This window comes from Melanotaenia boesemani, chromosome 6, assembly GCF_017639745.1.
Source record: "Melanotaenia boesemani isolate fMelBoe1 chromosome 6, fMelBoe1.pri, whole genome shotgun sequence".
NCBI classification, from domain to species: Eukaryota; Metazoa; Chordata; class Actinopteri; order Atheriniformes; family Melanotaeniidae; genus Melanotaenia; species Melanotaenia boesemani.
The window spans coordinates 32959164-32975771 of NC_055687.1; the positions used below are offsets into that span (position 1 = coordinate 32959164).

At 40.3% G+C, this 16608-nt stretch overlaps 1 protein-coding gene across 1 annotated transcript in view; it reads left to right on the forward strand.

Moving 5' to 3' along the window:
• Positions 1-16608, forward strand: part of LOC121642112 (vacuolar protein sorting-associated protein 13B-like) — a 334030-nt gene that overhangs the window by 280385 nt on the left and 37037 nt on the right. The window contains 3 exon segments of the mRNA XM_041988605.1: positions 1789-2009; positions 2107-2238; positions 8288-8449. Of these exon segments, the coding sequence (XP_041844539.1) occupies positions 1789-2009; positions 2107-2238; positions 8288-8449 (515 nt within the window).

A 16608-nucleotide genomic window follows, 5' to 3' on the forward strand; every position in this document is an offset into this window, starting at 1 on the left:
TGTATGGGAAACATGGCCTCATCTTCCTTCAATCCTTTACCAAACAGCACTTTTCCTCCTCTACACTGTGTTTTAAATTATTTTTGCATATACTGTTTTTGTTGATTTCTTCTAAACAATCAATGCAAATGATGAAATATGAGTTTTTACTTGTCAGAAATTATATTAGGTGATGAAATAATCTGGATTTTAATGAACAAAACTACAAAGGACAAAAACAGCATGTTCCACATAATTCTGCATGACAGTTTAAGGCATTTATTTTCTGCCTGGATCTCAGTAAGGACCCCCCACAGAACTTTCTCCACAGGTTTTCAGTAGGGTTGAGGTCAGGGGATGATGATGGCCCCACCATGAGTTTGTCTCTCTTTATACCCAGAACAGCTAAAGATTCTTCCAACCTGTTTATTCTTTGAATCTCACAATACTTTTTAGTGTGATTGTAATGAGCTCTTTTAAGTTTTATTGAAATGTGCAATGTTTTCATTCCTTTATTTCACTTATTTATAGAAAGCTCCTTCTTTTTCCCCAGACTGCATGAAAACTGGACTTAATGTAGCATAACCTCCTTTAGTAGTTTTCTTTTAATTAAGCTCACCTGGAGAAGTACTTATTAAATCTGTCCGAGATTATCTGTGATCTAAACAGACAAGAGAAACAAAATTTGCTCCTACCCGAACTCATATTGGCAGAGAAGAGTTTAGCAGAGCTGGTCTGCTGCCAGTCCGTCTCAGGGTACAGCAACTCAAGTTAATTTATATGCATAATATCATCAGTGGTCATGCTCCAAAGTACCTATGCTCTAATCACCTCCAAGGGGGTTCCCCTAAAGAGCACAGGGGAGGATTTGAACATCCACACACTGTCCCTATTTCAAGAAAAATGTTAATTTAAGGCTGTATGTTATTTTAATTAATTTAACTTTGGCCTTATTGAAGGACAGGACTGACAGCCAGAATACGTTATTTATAGTGAGAATCTCACTTTTGAAAGCATAAAATCATAAATGGTTTCAGAACGGGGTGGGGCAGGGGGTCCCCGAGGAAAATGAGTTCAAACCACTGCTCTAATATAGCCATGGTTCTCACACAGCATAATCCTAATACAAGGGCTAGTATCCGTTCCTGTGTAGTGCCACAAGTCAGTATTTTTTTTTTTTTTTACACTGGTATTATGGGATGGAATTCTTTACCAACGTCCATAAAACTTGTGACATCACAGAAAAGTTTTAAAGTCCAGGTTAAGCAGCTTTTTATGAAAAAGGTGAATGTTGTTTAGTGAAGTGTGATGAGCTTTTACTGCTGTCTTGTTTTTATGTTATGTAACGCAAACATGGGATTTTATGCTCTGTGTCTATGTAGCGTATGGCTCTCTTGCTCTTGTCTCTGTTGTTTTTGTTTTCAACACCAAGAACCACGATGGAAACAAGTCTTATACTTTAAGCATGTTATCCTTGGTAATGTGTTTTTATCCTTTTATTCCAGAAATCAATCAATCAATTAATCCATCAATCAATCAAACATTAAAAACATAAATCATTAAAACTAAAACCCAAATGTTTATAACATTTATCCTGCATGTGTAATGTCTTGGAACACAGTGTAAATCACTTGTTGTATGAAGCTCTGATGTATTTGTTTTTGGATTAATAGATTTAAAGTTGCTTCTTTCAGCTGTAATCCATCTCAGATAAAAGATATTCTTTTGTGTGTCTCTGTATGTTTTAAATATTAATGGTTATGACACTTTTTAAAATATATTTAAGAACAATATGTCTAATTTTTTCAGTTCCTTCAAAGAAGCTCCATCCCTTCCTGCCAGACAGGAAGTTGCCACAGGAACAGGAGTTCATGGTGATTGGTGCTCGAGAGCCCCAGGTCTTTTTGCGTCAGTGGAGCAACGGACCACGTCGCTGTCAGGAGTTCAGATTTTCCACCCAGCTGGACTGTAAGCTGCTCGAGTATCGAAATCTAACACACCTTCAGCTTCTCCAGCCTTGTGTGCTCCAGGTAGAGCTCGACGTGTGTCATATCCGTCTTGATTTCTCATTGATTAATACAAAAAGAAGAGATATTTGTTAATAATTTCATTTCGTGTGATTATCAGGGCCAGGCTACTTTCACCAGCTGCCCCCAGAGCACGTCTTTGGATCTGAATGTCTTTGTGGATCCTGTTTTTCTAAGTTTTGGCCAATATGCCATCCACACTGTGGACACTGCCCTGCTCAGCTGGCAACAGGTAACAGAAACTTCAGTTTTTTCTATCCTGAAACAGCTGATATCTGAAGCAAATAAATTCTTTTTTTAGTGAAAGTGTATAAAAACCACTTCCAGGCAACTTCTCATTGCAGCAAAAAGGAAGTTTATTGGAGGTGAGAAAAAAACAAAGCAGAAATCTTGTCATTTAGGTCTTAATGTATTGAAGGATAATGTTTTTACTTGTACATTAAGAATGTGGAATGCATTCAGATGTGGGAAAACAAGAGATTTTCCCTGATGTTTAATCACTAACACTTGTATATAGCAACTCCATGTGGCACCAGGGGCCTGTAAATATGCAGAGGAAATCTTCAGAAAATGTATGTACGTTCTGAGAGGCTGCTTTTTGTCCCAGATGAGGTATCAGCTAAACAAACTAACAAAGTGGATTTCATGAGAATGGTTTTGGTTGCATGCCAGCAGTAATAAAATTTTCAGAATGGAGCTGCCTTTTTGTTTGGTGTAAATTTTGACTAAGAGGATCCTGGTGCTGTGGTCCTCGTCATCTCTCAGTTCCCAGCTCTCAGCACTGCTTCTGGTAGCCAGGATATTTGTGTGTGAAGTGATGCCCATGAAAACATGGTAAAAGTTGAGTGGTGACACCTGCCAAGACTTCATCTGGCCCAAGTTCCCAACCCTCTTGTGTTTTCTGCATACACACACACACACTGGTCTCTCCGACTTTGTGTGCCCTATCATGGCTCTGCTGTGCTGACTCATATACTGGCCTCTGGAGACATGAGGTACTCTCATGATTTTACTTGCATGCAGCAACTCACTGCCAGGTGATAGAAATAATAGCTGATGTTTTTCTAGGAACAGCTGTGCTCTTTTACCTGTGGAAAATAAAATTAAACAAGCTGTATAAAAATACACTTTTAAATGATTGTTCTGGCTCGCAGTTTAATACTTTTGTTTTCACTCAGTGGCATCACTGACTCTTAACCGACTGTGTTTGATGATTGGTCATATTTGATTCTTGGCATTTTTGCATCATTTAGCACAAACCGGTCAATGTTCCCTATTTATTCTGGTTACTTCTGTAATAAATAAGGCTTCAGTGTCGGTGATGTTATAATGAAAGGTCATATTGCAGCTTTATTGTCGTGTTTGGTAAATGTTGGTATCCATGGAGGGCTTTACCCAACATGAGAAACAGCATTGCCTATGCTATTAGTTGATTTGAAACACACCTTTTTTGACTCTTAGTGTATATTTAGCTTTTTTTTAACGCTACGATGACATTTAACATGAAAAGGGGGGAAAAAAATTCCTTTCAACAATTCCTAATGATCTACATTACAAATGTGGGTTTGTTTCTCAGCAGAAACACAAACCTCAGCTTGCTTGTTCTTTTTCTTTTGGGATATTTTTCAAGCTGCAACCTCAAGGCATAGCTAGACACCAGCCAATAAGACGGCGCAGGTGCGGGACTTACAAAAGTGTGATGATCAGTTCCCAAGACTGTTATAATAATGTGTGGCTGTTTCTGATGGACGGCTGTCACATTCATTTGTGCCAAACTCAACAGTTGGCAATATGAGGACAAGTGCCCTCTGTTTGGTGCTCACAGTGAAACAATGTGTTCAATAACTATAGATTGATAGATAATACAAATGTCAGGGACCAAGCAAGGCAGCAGGACACAGTTTTAGTTCATACTGGGTTTTTTGTTTACCCCCCAAAATATGAAAAATAAAAAAAGAACAAAATTTGGATTAAACGGGCCAATAAAGAGGATGTCTTAATATAACAAGACTCAAAAGCTAAAGAAACGCAAACAAATGAATGAACACAAACTGACCTCCTGAACAGCTGCTACAGTTTAAACCAGCTAAAAGACAGAATAAATCCCCAACATCCCTACGTCACTGCAGCACGTGGTACAATCCAAAAAGGCTGGCAGCAGCTTATCAGAGTCCTTTGCTGCACCTGCAAGGAGAGCTGAATCCCAGGCATCTTAACGGAACAATAAATATTAATTCAACATAAACCTAATTCTACCTTAACGTGCCAGTGTTTATTCAATAACATTGTAAGGTACACTAAGGTAATTTAGTACAGAAATAATGTGTTAAGCAGCATGTTTTGTGGTTAGAATTGTGACTGCTAAGAAAACTAAAGTAGCTACAGGTGGTGAGGTGTGGATCTTACCATGAATGGCTGGTCTTCAAACAAACGAAGAAGTTACTTGGTTCATCATAAACAGCTAAACAGCAGTTAAAGTGGAGATGTAGGCTCAGCACTGCTGAGATACAGCAGTCTTAGAAACAGAAACCAAAAGAAATATTTATTAAAAACCCAAGCTAACAGCCTCCTGGTGCTTTCCTGCCAGAGAAAAGTGCCATGTGAACCGAGGCCCACAATGAGTAAATTATGCTTAATATCCTGTCATGCTGGGGGTGAGTGGCCAAGTCTGAGTGCTACATTTGCAAAAACCTTAAAATCTTCAAACAGAAGCATAGCATTTATATTCAGGTAAATGTAAAACTGACATACTCTCATTTACACTTAAACTCTAAAAGCTTCATGTTTATTGATACAGTATTAATTCCTACAGTCAGTCATATTGTCCTGGTTGGTCTCAACAGCAGCAGTAACTTGTACAAAACCTTATTAACTACTTCCAGCAGACACTTCCCAGAACACAACTGGAAAATGCTCCGCAATTATAAGTCAAATGTGCTGAATGCATCTGTGGTAGGTTTGGAGTAGAAGTAAAGAGAGGTCAAGTACAAAAGGCAAATTCCTCAGAAACAGTTTGTCTTCTTCAGAGTTAGCGAATGTTTCAGTCGGGACTTTTTGGGGAATCTTCTCACAATCTTGCATGTTGTGAAAAAAATCTTGAATGTCTGAAATGGAGCGAAAACTGTCTGGTGTCTTGGTGCACCATAGCAATGGATGGAAAGAGCCACTTAAAATAAGTATGTATCTTTGACCTGAGGGAATTTTACATTTCACCAGGGCACACATTGTCATGCATCCAAAAAAACTTGAAATTACTTGTAGTAGTCATCTATGTTAAGAGGCTCTCCCCTTCCGCACCTGAAGGACGTGTGATTGTTTCAGCCATTCTCATATTTCCTGGTGTCAAGGCTGGCTGGCAGGCCTGTTGCGATGTGGCCTGCAGGGTCAGCGCTGAAACACAGAGCAGATTCCTCATCTATGATACTACTGGAACCATGGTCATGACAGCCCACCACAACCAGAACAGCTGAAACGCTTCCAGATGGAATGCAGTACATAGAAATATTGTGATTTCAGCTCACACTTCTATAGAAATGTTCAGTAATAACATCACTAATACACAGATCTTACCTGAGTACACATGCTAATATCGTAGCTTCTGACTAGTATTAGCATATAATGTTTATTCTGAAATGCAGCATAACCCCAAACAAGAAGGCTCCACACCCTCATCTTCTTCATTCTCTTCTGCAGTCCTTCCTTTAGTTCTAACCTCCAGCTGAGTTTTGCTGTAGTATAAAACAGATAAGAAATGGTGGATATATTAAAAAGGTGTTAGGGATTTGGGATCGCAGTTCAAAGATAAAGGTAAAAATAAGTACAGGTTAATTTTTTTTTTTTTTTTCACCCCTTTTTTGCACTCAGTGGCCATAAATGGCACAACCTCAACCCCCCACCACTGTAACCTCAGGCCCATGCCTCCATTTTCAACTCTGAGTCCCCCAGCACCATTCTCAGTCTTCGCTCACTTCAGCCCCTAACCCGAGGGAAGTGGCTTTGGTGGAAAGCCACACAAAAGCCCAGTAGTTTTTACACACTCTGCTTTCTCACAGAACAGTCACAGGCTGTTACATGTGCAACTGAGACAACAGGACTTTTCCTCCTGGTATATATATATATATATATATATATATATATATATATATATATATGTGTGTGTGTGTATATATATGTGTGTGTGTGTGTGTGTATGTATATATGTATATGTGTATATATGTTTTGTTTTTTTTACAATTTGTTCATCCACATTTAAATAATTCTCTGCTTTCCTTTGCAACTGGGAAGAAAGTCCTATAGAGATCAAGTTCCAGCTGGTGGCAGATGTGTGGGCTTGGGTCATGTCTAGAAGAATATGTCAGTGTTTGTAGATCTGAATAATGTTTCATTATGTTCCTTTTGCAGGTTTCACCATAAACTCCACAGTGTCTTGTTTCATGTGTATTTCTCTTGAGTGGGTGTCGTTATTTACAATCTGTTTTCCAGACATTTTACTGTACCTTGCCATTTTTATATGCCATGCAGATCTGTGCTGAAGTCTGTGAAAACTTTGGTAATAGTATCTCGGTGGATTAGGGGATGTGGAGACTTTGATGCCTAATAGGACAGTGTCTGAAGAAGAAGCAGTCATCTGATGTCTTCACAAAATTTAGAAGTTAACTGTTTGAATATCTTTGTTTTAATATTTGTCCATTTAAAATCTCTCCATACACAGAGAATGATTAGGTCTTCTGATGTGTGTATCACATTGCCTTGTGAATCTGAGCAGAAAGACGATACCATCAAAGAGTGGGCTTAGCGATGGCATCTTAAGATGGCAGCAGGAAGTTTGTAAATTGCAGCGTCACATCCGAAAGGGAGCCACAGATAGTGTTCCACTGTAAAACTGCAAATGGATTTTAACCCGCTGCCACAGCTGTCCCATCTATATTTGTACTCTACCTCTCTCAAGCACACACATCTATCATTGCTCGGTCTTTTAGTGGTGTAAACTTTCCCATCCGTTTTCAATCGCATCAACAACCCCAAGACCCTGAACGTGCTTGGCAGTCAGACTGAGCTTTTACTGCCAGCCTCTTTTAACCATCACCCATCACCACCCCCCCTGCCATTTAAAAGTATACAGCAGACTGGGGTCCCTCTTTGTTGGTATTGTAGAGTAATTATTGGGAGGCTGTCTGAAATACATTGGAGTGCATTGTGAGCTGAACAAGGGTGTGCAGGACAGATCCCGCCAGGGCCAAAGAGTTTTTGGAAGGAGGTCAAATGAAACTTAAATTTGCTCTTTGTCCAGCACACATGCACAGTATGTGCTGTTTTCAAACTGTGTACTTGAATTCTTGGATGCAGTAGATTTGACACAGTCTGCTCTTTCCCTGTTAAAACTGTGTTTTCAGTACAACGCCCGTTAACTCTCTTCTTTTCCATGCAAACTTACATAGAAGTGTGCAACATGCCTGCAGGAGTCGTGCGGTTTTCTGTAAGACCTTCTCATTAAACCTAAGTCTGAGGAGGGTTAGATATCTTATTTTCTCCCAGCAAGTTCATTATAATATTGACTGTGACAAGCAGGAATATCTATTATTAAAAATATGTTGGGGGAGGAATAAAAACCTTTTAACCTTTTAATGTTGACACTGAAAAAAATCATGATAAAAATGTTTCTTTTCCTTTGGACAATAATAATGAGAATCAATATTTTAACAGATGCTGGAAAGAATTGTTAATTATAGAAACAATAGTTAAATGCTCAAATATGACGTAGGCAGGTTTATTTTCACAAAGTTTTGATTAGATTTATTATTGTCACTGAAAAATTTGCTTTGCCATGTGTTACATCGGGCAGTTAAAGGGTTACCGTTGATCAAAATGGTCTGGAAACCTGTTTCCTGTGCAACTAAATTCTGTAACAGCCAGAGTTTATTTGCTTTCAAAGGAATTACAAAACTATGAGGGTTTTTTTGAGAGGCAGAAAGTTTAAAGACCATCAGGAAGTGCCACAATCCACTCCCTGCTGAGTCTACGTTGCTTCAACATGTGAAATTATTATTCTTCTTCTACCGTTTGACAGCTTCACCTTCACACTGATGAACCAAGAAAAGATTAATTATTGACATCTGCAAATATTCAGACACCTGTACACACACTTTCTACGATATATTCCAGTCATAGATATATAGTTTTTTTTCTATTCTTTTATTCATTTATTTATTTTCTTTGTCACCTCTATTAATCCATCCATACTTTCTACTGCTTATCCTCACATTCCTGTTTTTTTCCCTCAGAATGGAAACCCAGAGGCTGAGGAGCTGCTCTATAGCCACTATGTGATCTGTAATGACACACATGAGACTCTGCGCTTTGGCCAAGTGGACACAGATGAGAATGTGTTGCTGGCCAGCCTCCACAGCCACCAGTACAGCTGGAGATCCCACAAGTCTGCTCAGGTAATACACACACACACGTATATCCCAGAGACTTGGAAATATCCAATGGCCCAAAGCCTTGTGGTTTTGGTTGGTTTTCAGTGAAAGCACACAGACACATGCATGCTCACACACAGCCTTACACTTCATATCCAGAAAGACTCAGATGCATCATTAATAAGCAGTTAGGTATAGAAATATGTTGACAGTGACTAAGTTTTCCAAATTTTGCTCTGTTCATTACCACAGTGCATTTTATAGTGTTGGAATAGCATATTTTTTATCTGTAACTTGAACATGTTTCTTTAAGCTGTATCAGTATGTGGATCTAACTCTGTAACTGTACAACATGCCCACACAGTTTGCAGAGTTTTAACATGGAGTAAAAACATCCTGCAGTGTTCACACTTTCTGCAAAGCTTCATTCACTCTGAGCAGAGCATGCAGATTCAGTCCACAGAGGCGAACACATGCACCATCATCGGTGCGCAGCAGCTATTGGTGTGTTTCTGTCAGCGTTCTCAGACAGTTCCCTGACAGCATTGTTAAAGAAGATTGATTATATTTAACCCTTTGTGGTTTTGAGGTTGAGTGGAGGGTGGGCTGGTGATCTGTGGCATGTGTGTGTGTGTGTGTTTGGTACGCACATGTTCCAGGACCCCCATGTGTTCCACACCGAGTGTGAGAAAGTCAAGCTTGAGAAAAGACATGGCCATAATTGCTAGCAGTAAGTCAGTAAGTCAAGTTGTATTAATCATCGGCCATGGTTAATCTTGTGCTCTTACCTCACTCTCGCTCACATACTTGGTGAGTGGCAATCTGGCATATCAGCGCAGTGAATACCATGTCTTATTTTAGCAGTGAGTCAAAATGACCTCTGTATTTTCAAGGATATTTTGGATGAAAGATGCTCCAAATGAGCCAAATGTCATCATAGATGAAGAATGCGATTCCAAGATGGTTCTGTCATGTTATTCCATCATGTGTTTGTGCTATATGAAATATGTGTTCTTAAGACGAACAGGATTTGTGAAACTAGATAAATAAGAAATAAGGCAACATTGCCAAAAACACTCAGCTAACTTTAAGCTTGATGATAAAAAGCCTGCCAGTGTTTCCGCCTCAGCAAATTGTAGCAAACACTTAATTATATTTCAGGGTTATAAAAATAGTGACACTGATAAGAGAAAGGGGTTGTATTTTTTAATGGTTACGTAGCCCTGCAAGTGTGTTTTTGTATCTTTTACAAATCATTTTCCAGGCAGAGTCATGAGTGTTTTTGCTGTTTGCTTAAGCCCCAGGATTAGATGGAGTGTCTCAAAAACTCTGAACATGGCAAGGCTTTAATCCTCTGTGTTACAACTTTTTCTTACTCTATCAATGGGCCTGCTCCCCACTTCAGCCCAAGACTTTCCCTGTAGCCCCTAAACACTTTCCTGTTAGCTAATTATGTTTAAAACCTCACATTCTTGACTATTGAGTCTTTTGTTGCTCGTCACTGTATACTTGTTTTATACCAAAACTCAGGAGATGTCAGCTGGCAGAGTACCAGTTCAGAGGAATGTAGTCTCAGCCAACCATGGTGAACATTACCTCGGTACCTCAAGGCTGTACCAGCCTCAGCACTTATTGTATAAATGGTGGAATTTAACTCTGTAATAATATTTGTGTCAAAACAGTTGTCCTTTTTATCCTCACACTTTTCTCGACAGCAGACCTGTGTGCTGCTATTTCCCAAAGACAAATCTTGTTCCAATCCATTTTTTCTCATTCTGTCATCTCCCCAATCCCCCAGTAGTGTGACCCTTCCAAGTACATCAGTAAACACTTTTCTGCTTGGGACCCACAGTGCAGTTAGCTCACTCATACTCCACTGTAATGCACAGTATTCTGTGTCAGTTCTTGCTATGTACTGTAGGGACCCAACCCCCGTCCCTTTTTTTTAGCAAACATAGCTGTACAGCAACCCCTTGTTTTCAGATCAGCCCTGGTCTATTTCGTCCCAAAGTCTCATCTACTTCAGCTGGATGACATCAGTAGACCTGGACAGTCTCTGGCATCCACAGCTTTCAGGTCTCACTTGGACATATTAGCCTTTCTCTTAAGACTGTCCAGCAACCGCAAACAGCTTCCCAGCATTGTCCTTGTCCCTTTTACAATTCCCTGCAGCATGGCCCTCTGCTCTAGTGTTTATGGCCATGCTGCCTGAGCTCATTAGCCTTTTTCTGTATGCTGGTGCTAGCCTATCCTCCCCTGTCTTGGACTCTTGCTAGAAGCCAGAGTTGTGTTTTTAATCTTCATCACACCACAGTAAATGCTGTCCTCACATTTGGGATTGTGGCTTTCAATACCCCCAAAGCGCTGCACATCTGGTCCAGTTTTTTGACCGTTCAGTCTCTTTTGGATTAAAACAGTCCCCTTGGAGCCTTTTGTGCCCTTTCCTGTCCTTACATTATCCAGTAACTATGGTCATTATTGGTCTGTCAGTAGCTCTGGTTTGACTCTTCCCAGTATAGCATGACTCTACCTTCCTTAATTTTACTCAGGCCATCTTCACAAACATCAAACTTTTTTTTTTCTGTCTTTTTTTTAAATAAATGCCCTTGCCTTCTGTCTTTACCCAGCCAAAGACAGACAGACTCACACACACTTTGAAGTATAACCTCCCCTAGTGTTTATTGTCAGTCTTGTCCACGAAGCCTGAGACTTGTTGACAGTGCAGGCCATCAGCTTGTCCTCATGGTTGTGGTATGATGTGTGTCCCAGCTGACCTGTCCCACAAGCAGTCACACACTCACACAAGCCAGAGCTACTAATTTAGTGCTGTAAAGTAATCTCCCCCTGTTTTTCTCTTGAGCACCCCTGAGAACTCACTGGACATGAGATCATCTTGAGAGAAGGCAGATGGGCAGAGAAAGACACATCATGCAAGTGAAGACAGAGTTTAGAGAAGAACAGAGGAAATATGAAAAATTTAAATAGGAGTTGCACTGAATTGTCAAGGAGGATACTCTGCAGCTTTGCTTGAGAAAAACAAGAAGGCTTTTGAAGAGGAAAACAAGGGCAGAAGATGAACGATGCTCTTAGCACTCGCAGACAAGCTCAGAGAACTCTACAGTGGCAACACGGCCAAAAATGTGCCTCCTCACTATCTTCTCAGTTCCTCCCACCAGCTTCATTTTTTATGTACTTGTCCATCTGTTCGTGGTGCACCAGCAAGGCATCAAGGAATAATAGATGAGTAAATTTACAAAGAGCAGCACCTTCAGTCCTTCAGCTGTAACCCCCATTCATAAAGAAGAAAAGACTTGAAAAGCGAAGAATATCTTCCAAATGAAGACAGCTTGTTGTTTCAGCTTCAACTAAAACAGAAGATACAGAAAGTCTTATAATCTCCATGTGTGAAATCAGACACATTCATGTGTTATTCTGTGCCATCTAAGCAGTCCACACTTCCCGTGATGCTGACATACCTTTGAATATCTGTCACTTTTCTCAGAAAAACACTCAAGTAGTGTGTTTTTACAGTGAAACATGAACCTCAGCTCCGGTCACACTCCCTCTCACTGCTCCTCTGTTTCTCCCCTCTGCTCTCGCTACTCCCCTGTTTCTGCTGTCAGTCACAACCAAAAGACTTATTAAAAGGCTGAATTGAGGCAGTCACGTCCTCCAAGCCTGCTGTCGTCTGACACTTAAAAAAACGTCATACATATAAGTACTGTGATAAAACATTTCTTTAGGCCTGGAGTTCGTCAGTGTAGCAAAGCTCTTTCATGCCCAACATACCTTCACACCCCAGCAGTTACCAACCAACGTGAAACCGTTTACAAACACACTTTTATATATAATTCAATCACAGTAAATAAATAAAGAGAAGAAAATGACAGATTAATAAATCTGTAAGTCAAGACAGTACGTTCATCAGTGTATCTACGCATGCTCTCTGTAATTACTCATACTCTATATCTCACTCCATCCCCACCCTCCTGTTTTTCAGGCCTGTAGCGTGTGGTGTGGTGTGGATGGTTGAAATATCTGGCTGCTCAGCACAGGATGCAGCCTGGCTGATGGAAATCCCTGTGGTTAGTGTGGTTAGCAGGGAGATGGGTGTAAAAAGCCCCATGGATTTGGAAAGGACTTTTTAAGTGCCTACAAGAAATATTCCCAATTTAGAGAAATTCTAATTTACTCCAGCAGTAGGCTGATACAGGAAAGTTCTCCTCCTCTCATTTTGCTTCAGCATCTGTGTTTACATTTGTATGTGCAGTGTCTGATTCAGGTGTATGTGTTCGTGTGAATGTCTGTTCTGTGTTGGTGTGTTCTTGTGTGGTTTTCATGGGTAATGGGCTGGAGATAGCAGCCAGGACCATTAGCTTGTGGTTAGATTGGCTGTGTTTTTGGAAGCAGGCGTGACAGGCTGGTATTTTGTAAGAGTGTATCAGGAAGAAAGGAGAGGAAGGGAATATTTTTATATCGGTTGAAGCTGTCAATGCTGAGCACGAGCATGTCATTATTTTGATGCCTGCTTCCCTCATTCTTATCCAAGTGTCTGTAACTTTGAAAAGGTTTCAGTGTTTACAGCTGAAATATTTAGTCTTTTAAATGTTTGATTAACTTTTTCTTTGTTGAAAATCAGTTTTTTTTAAGAAACACTGCCCTCAAGTGAATTGGTTTGGTCATATATTTTATCCAAGATTGCAGCTTTAACTGCAGTAAATTAACCCACACTTTCATTTTATAATTTTTTATTTTTTTTTTCAGAGTCATTTATTTCGCCAAGTCTGTGTGCACAAACAAGGAATTTGACTCTGGTGTATTTTGCTCTCATTGTGCTTTCAGCTCAAAAAGTAAGAATAATTTAAAATAAATTAAATAGAAAATAGAAACAGTATAGATACACATAAACATAATGTTAACAGGTTAAGGTAGTGCAGGTATGTGCAATTTTGTGCCAAGTATGTGTAACTATGTGCAGATATGCCTGAGTGTGGGTTATTATTCATCAGGGTAATTGCCTGGGGGAAGAAACTGTCTCCGTGTCTGGTGGTTTTGGCGTACAGGGCTCTGTAGTACCTACCAGGCAGGGCGAGTTTAAAAAGTTAATGTGCGGGGTGTGAGGGGTCTGTATATATGTCATCCGCCCACTTCCTGATCTTGGACAGGCGCAGTCCTGGATGAAGGTAGGCTGACACCAATTATCTCCTCTGCAGACCTGATTGTCCTGTGCCTGTCTAGTTTGGTGGCTGATCCAAACCAGGCAGTGATGGATGTGCAGAGCATAGACTGGATCAAGGTGGATTAAAAGGTGATCAGCAGCTCCTGTGGCAGATTAAACTTCCTGAGGTGTCGCAGGAAGTACAACCTCTCCTGGGCCTTTTTCCTGACAGAGTCTATGTGAGGACTCCACTTCAGATCCCGAGAGATTGCGGTTCCCAGGAACCTGAAGGTGTCCACATTAGACACTGTGATGTTTAGGATGGTGAGAGGGGCAGGTGTCGGGGGATTTTCCCTGAAGTCCACTGTCATCTCCGCAGTCTTGAGCAGGTTCAGCTCCAGGTGGTTCTGAGTACACCAATGGACCAACTGTTCCACCTTCCATCTGAACACAGACTCGTCCTTGACTGATAACGGTGGTGTCGTCCGCATACTTCAAGAGTTTCACAGAAGAGTCCCCAGCGGTGCAGTCATTGGTGTAGAGGGAGAGGAGCAGTGGGGAGAGGACACAGCGCTGATGGGTGCCAGTGCTAATAGACAGAGTGCTGGATGTGATGCTCCCCAGTTTCACCTGCTGCCTTCTGTCAGTCAAAAAACTGGTAATCCATTGGCAGGTGGGGATGGGCACTGTAAGCTGGGTGAGCTTCCGGTGGAGGATTTCAGGGATGACGGTGTTGAACACCAAGCTGATGTTCACAAACATCAGCTTGAGTTGAGGTGATGCAGGATGTAGTGCAGTCCCACATTAACTGCATCATACGTCAACCTGGTTGTCTGGTAGGCAAACTGCAGGGGGTCCAGCAGGGGGCCTGTGATGTCCTTCAGGTCGCTCAACACCAGTTTCTCAAAGGATTTCATGACCACAGATGTCAGGGCGATGGGCCTGTAGTCATTTCTTCCTGTGATGGAGGGTTTCTTGGGGACCAGTATAATGGTGAGTGTTTGAAGTGTGAGGCACTTGAAACTGCTCCAGGGATTGGTTAAAGATATGTGTGAAGGTGGGCACCAGCTGTTCAGCACAGACTCTTAGGCAGGCGGGGGACACACTGTCAGGACCTGGAGCCTTCCTGACCTTCTGCCTCTGAAAGAGCCGGATAGCCTCCTCTTTTGTATTGTTTATGCTCAGATCTGGGTGAGGCAAAGTTTACTCTTTGAGTCCAAAGTCTATTATTTAGGCCTCTGCTCAAAAAACATCGATAATGAAATAAGTGTATCTCTGCAACCAGCAAACTTCTATTTCAATACTTTTGGAGTCACAGTTAAGGAAGATTTGTTAAGATGAGTAAATATCAGTATATGTGTTATTGGTGAAGAATTAATGGAAGTGGCAAATAGCACAAATAAAAAAAAAAAAAGTTTTAGGCTCACCAAAAAAAAGAGATTTTTTTTTATTTGAATATCCATTTGGAATGATGCAGCTATAGCTTTAAACCTCTATCAGTTCATAGTACAATATGTGGATATTATTTCTGCGGAGGGCGACTCTGAAGTGAAGCAGAATAGAATTTGAGAGGTTTTAGTACGGAATGCTGGCAACGTCTCAAAAATGGTCGTTGTTGCATTATTTGTTTTCAGTGTCCCCATATTGGGGGACCTTTAGGTTTTAAAAAGTTAAAAATTGAAGTTTTTACAGCTAGCAAGTAGTTGCATGTGCTTCCTTGTATTATAAAAAGTGAAGAAAACGTAAAACGTACCATCATTCGATAACTTAGTTTTAAACTGGCTACTTGTTGAGTTATATTATGGTTATAGTTTGTGTGAAAGTTGAGACTTTGTGTGTAAGGACATGAACTACTTGTGCATGAAGAATTCACCTCCACAAAGTCGTCGTTATCAGTAGTCATTTATTCTCTATTGTCTCATGATGACATTTGTTTAAACATGTCTTATATGAAAAAAATACTGTAGTGAAAGAATAAAAATTATTAATTTCCCCATCGGGAAGCCAAAGCTGTCAAAATGTGTAATATATATTGAGTAAATGATTAAACATGAAGATGTTTTATGTACTGATCATGTTAACATTTTGTATCCATGGCAACAAGATACACACTGAATGTGAGTCAGTGCATCAGTCTAGTCAGTCCTTGGAGGCTGTAATCTCTTTAGGTGAGGTTACAGCCTTATTTAGCTGTACACAGTTCACATTCCTGATTTAGCTCGTTCACCATGTTTCAAACTGAGTTTTAGACGCTTGGTCTCTTAGTCAGTGAACCTTTCACTAAACTAAAGGTTAGAACGGCAGCTCTGGTTGGCAGCATCCAGAAAACACATAGTGTGTCTCTCTGATACTCTGTTGTGTCCAAGGTGTTCAAGTTTATCTTGGTTTTGTATTTGTTCTTAGCTGGCAGAATATATTAAAAATGTTGAAAAACATAACATTTGCACTTACATTGGCATAATATTGAACTCTCTCACACCCTTTGTGTTCCTTCAGACTCATTGCAGCTCATTAGGCCATTCCCACATTCATGTTTCACACTCAGCTTTGTGCAGGCAGTTCTGGAGTCTTGACCAGGCCCACACCAAACAGGATAGTCAGAGGCAGCCACTCGTGTTTGTTTTTGTTTTTTTTTTAGTTGTTTACAGAAGTCATCTGTACTAGCTGTCAGCTTTCAACAATGGCCACATCTCCTTCTGTTAATAGTACAATGACTCCTCCTATAAATCACAACCACTGTGTATGTGTATTTTGACTAATAATAAATAGCCCTCTCATTTATTTCTAACCATTTGTTACTATGCATGAGACATAGTTGATCCGTATCATGAAACATTGCCGTTTTATTAGGCAATAATTTCATTATGCTTAGTGTGAAATCATTATCAATCAGCTAACTTAATCAGTTTTATCATTATGAGTGTCTTCACCTTCTTAAATGTGACCATTTGAGATGTGTCACTTGTAAATTGTGAAATTAGATCCTTAATGGAACAAACAATCTGCTACGTAAGTCAGTGCCTCA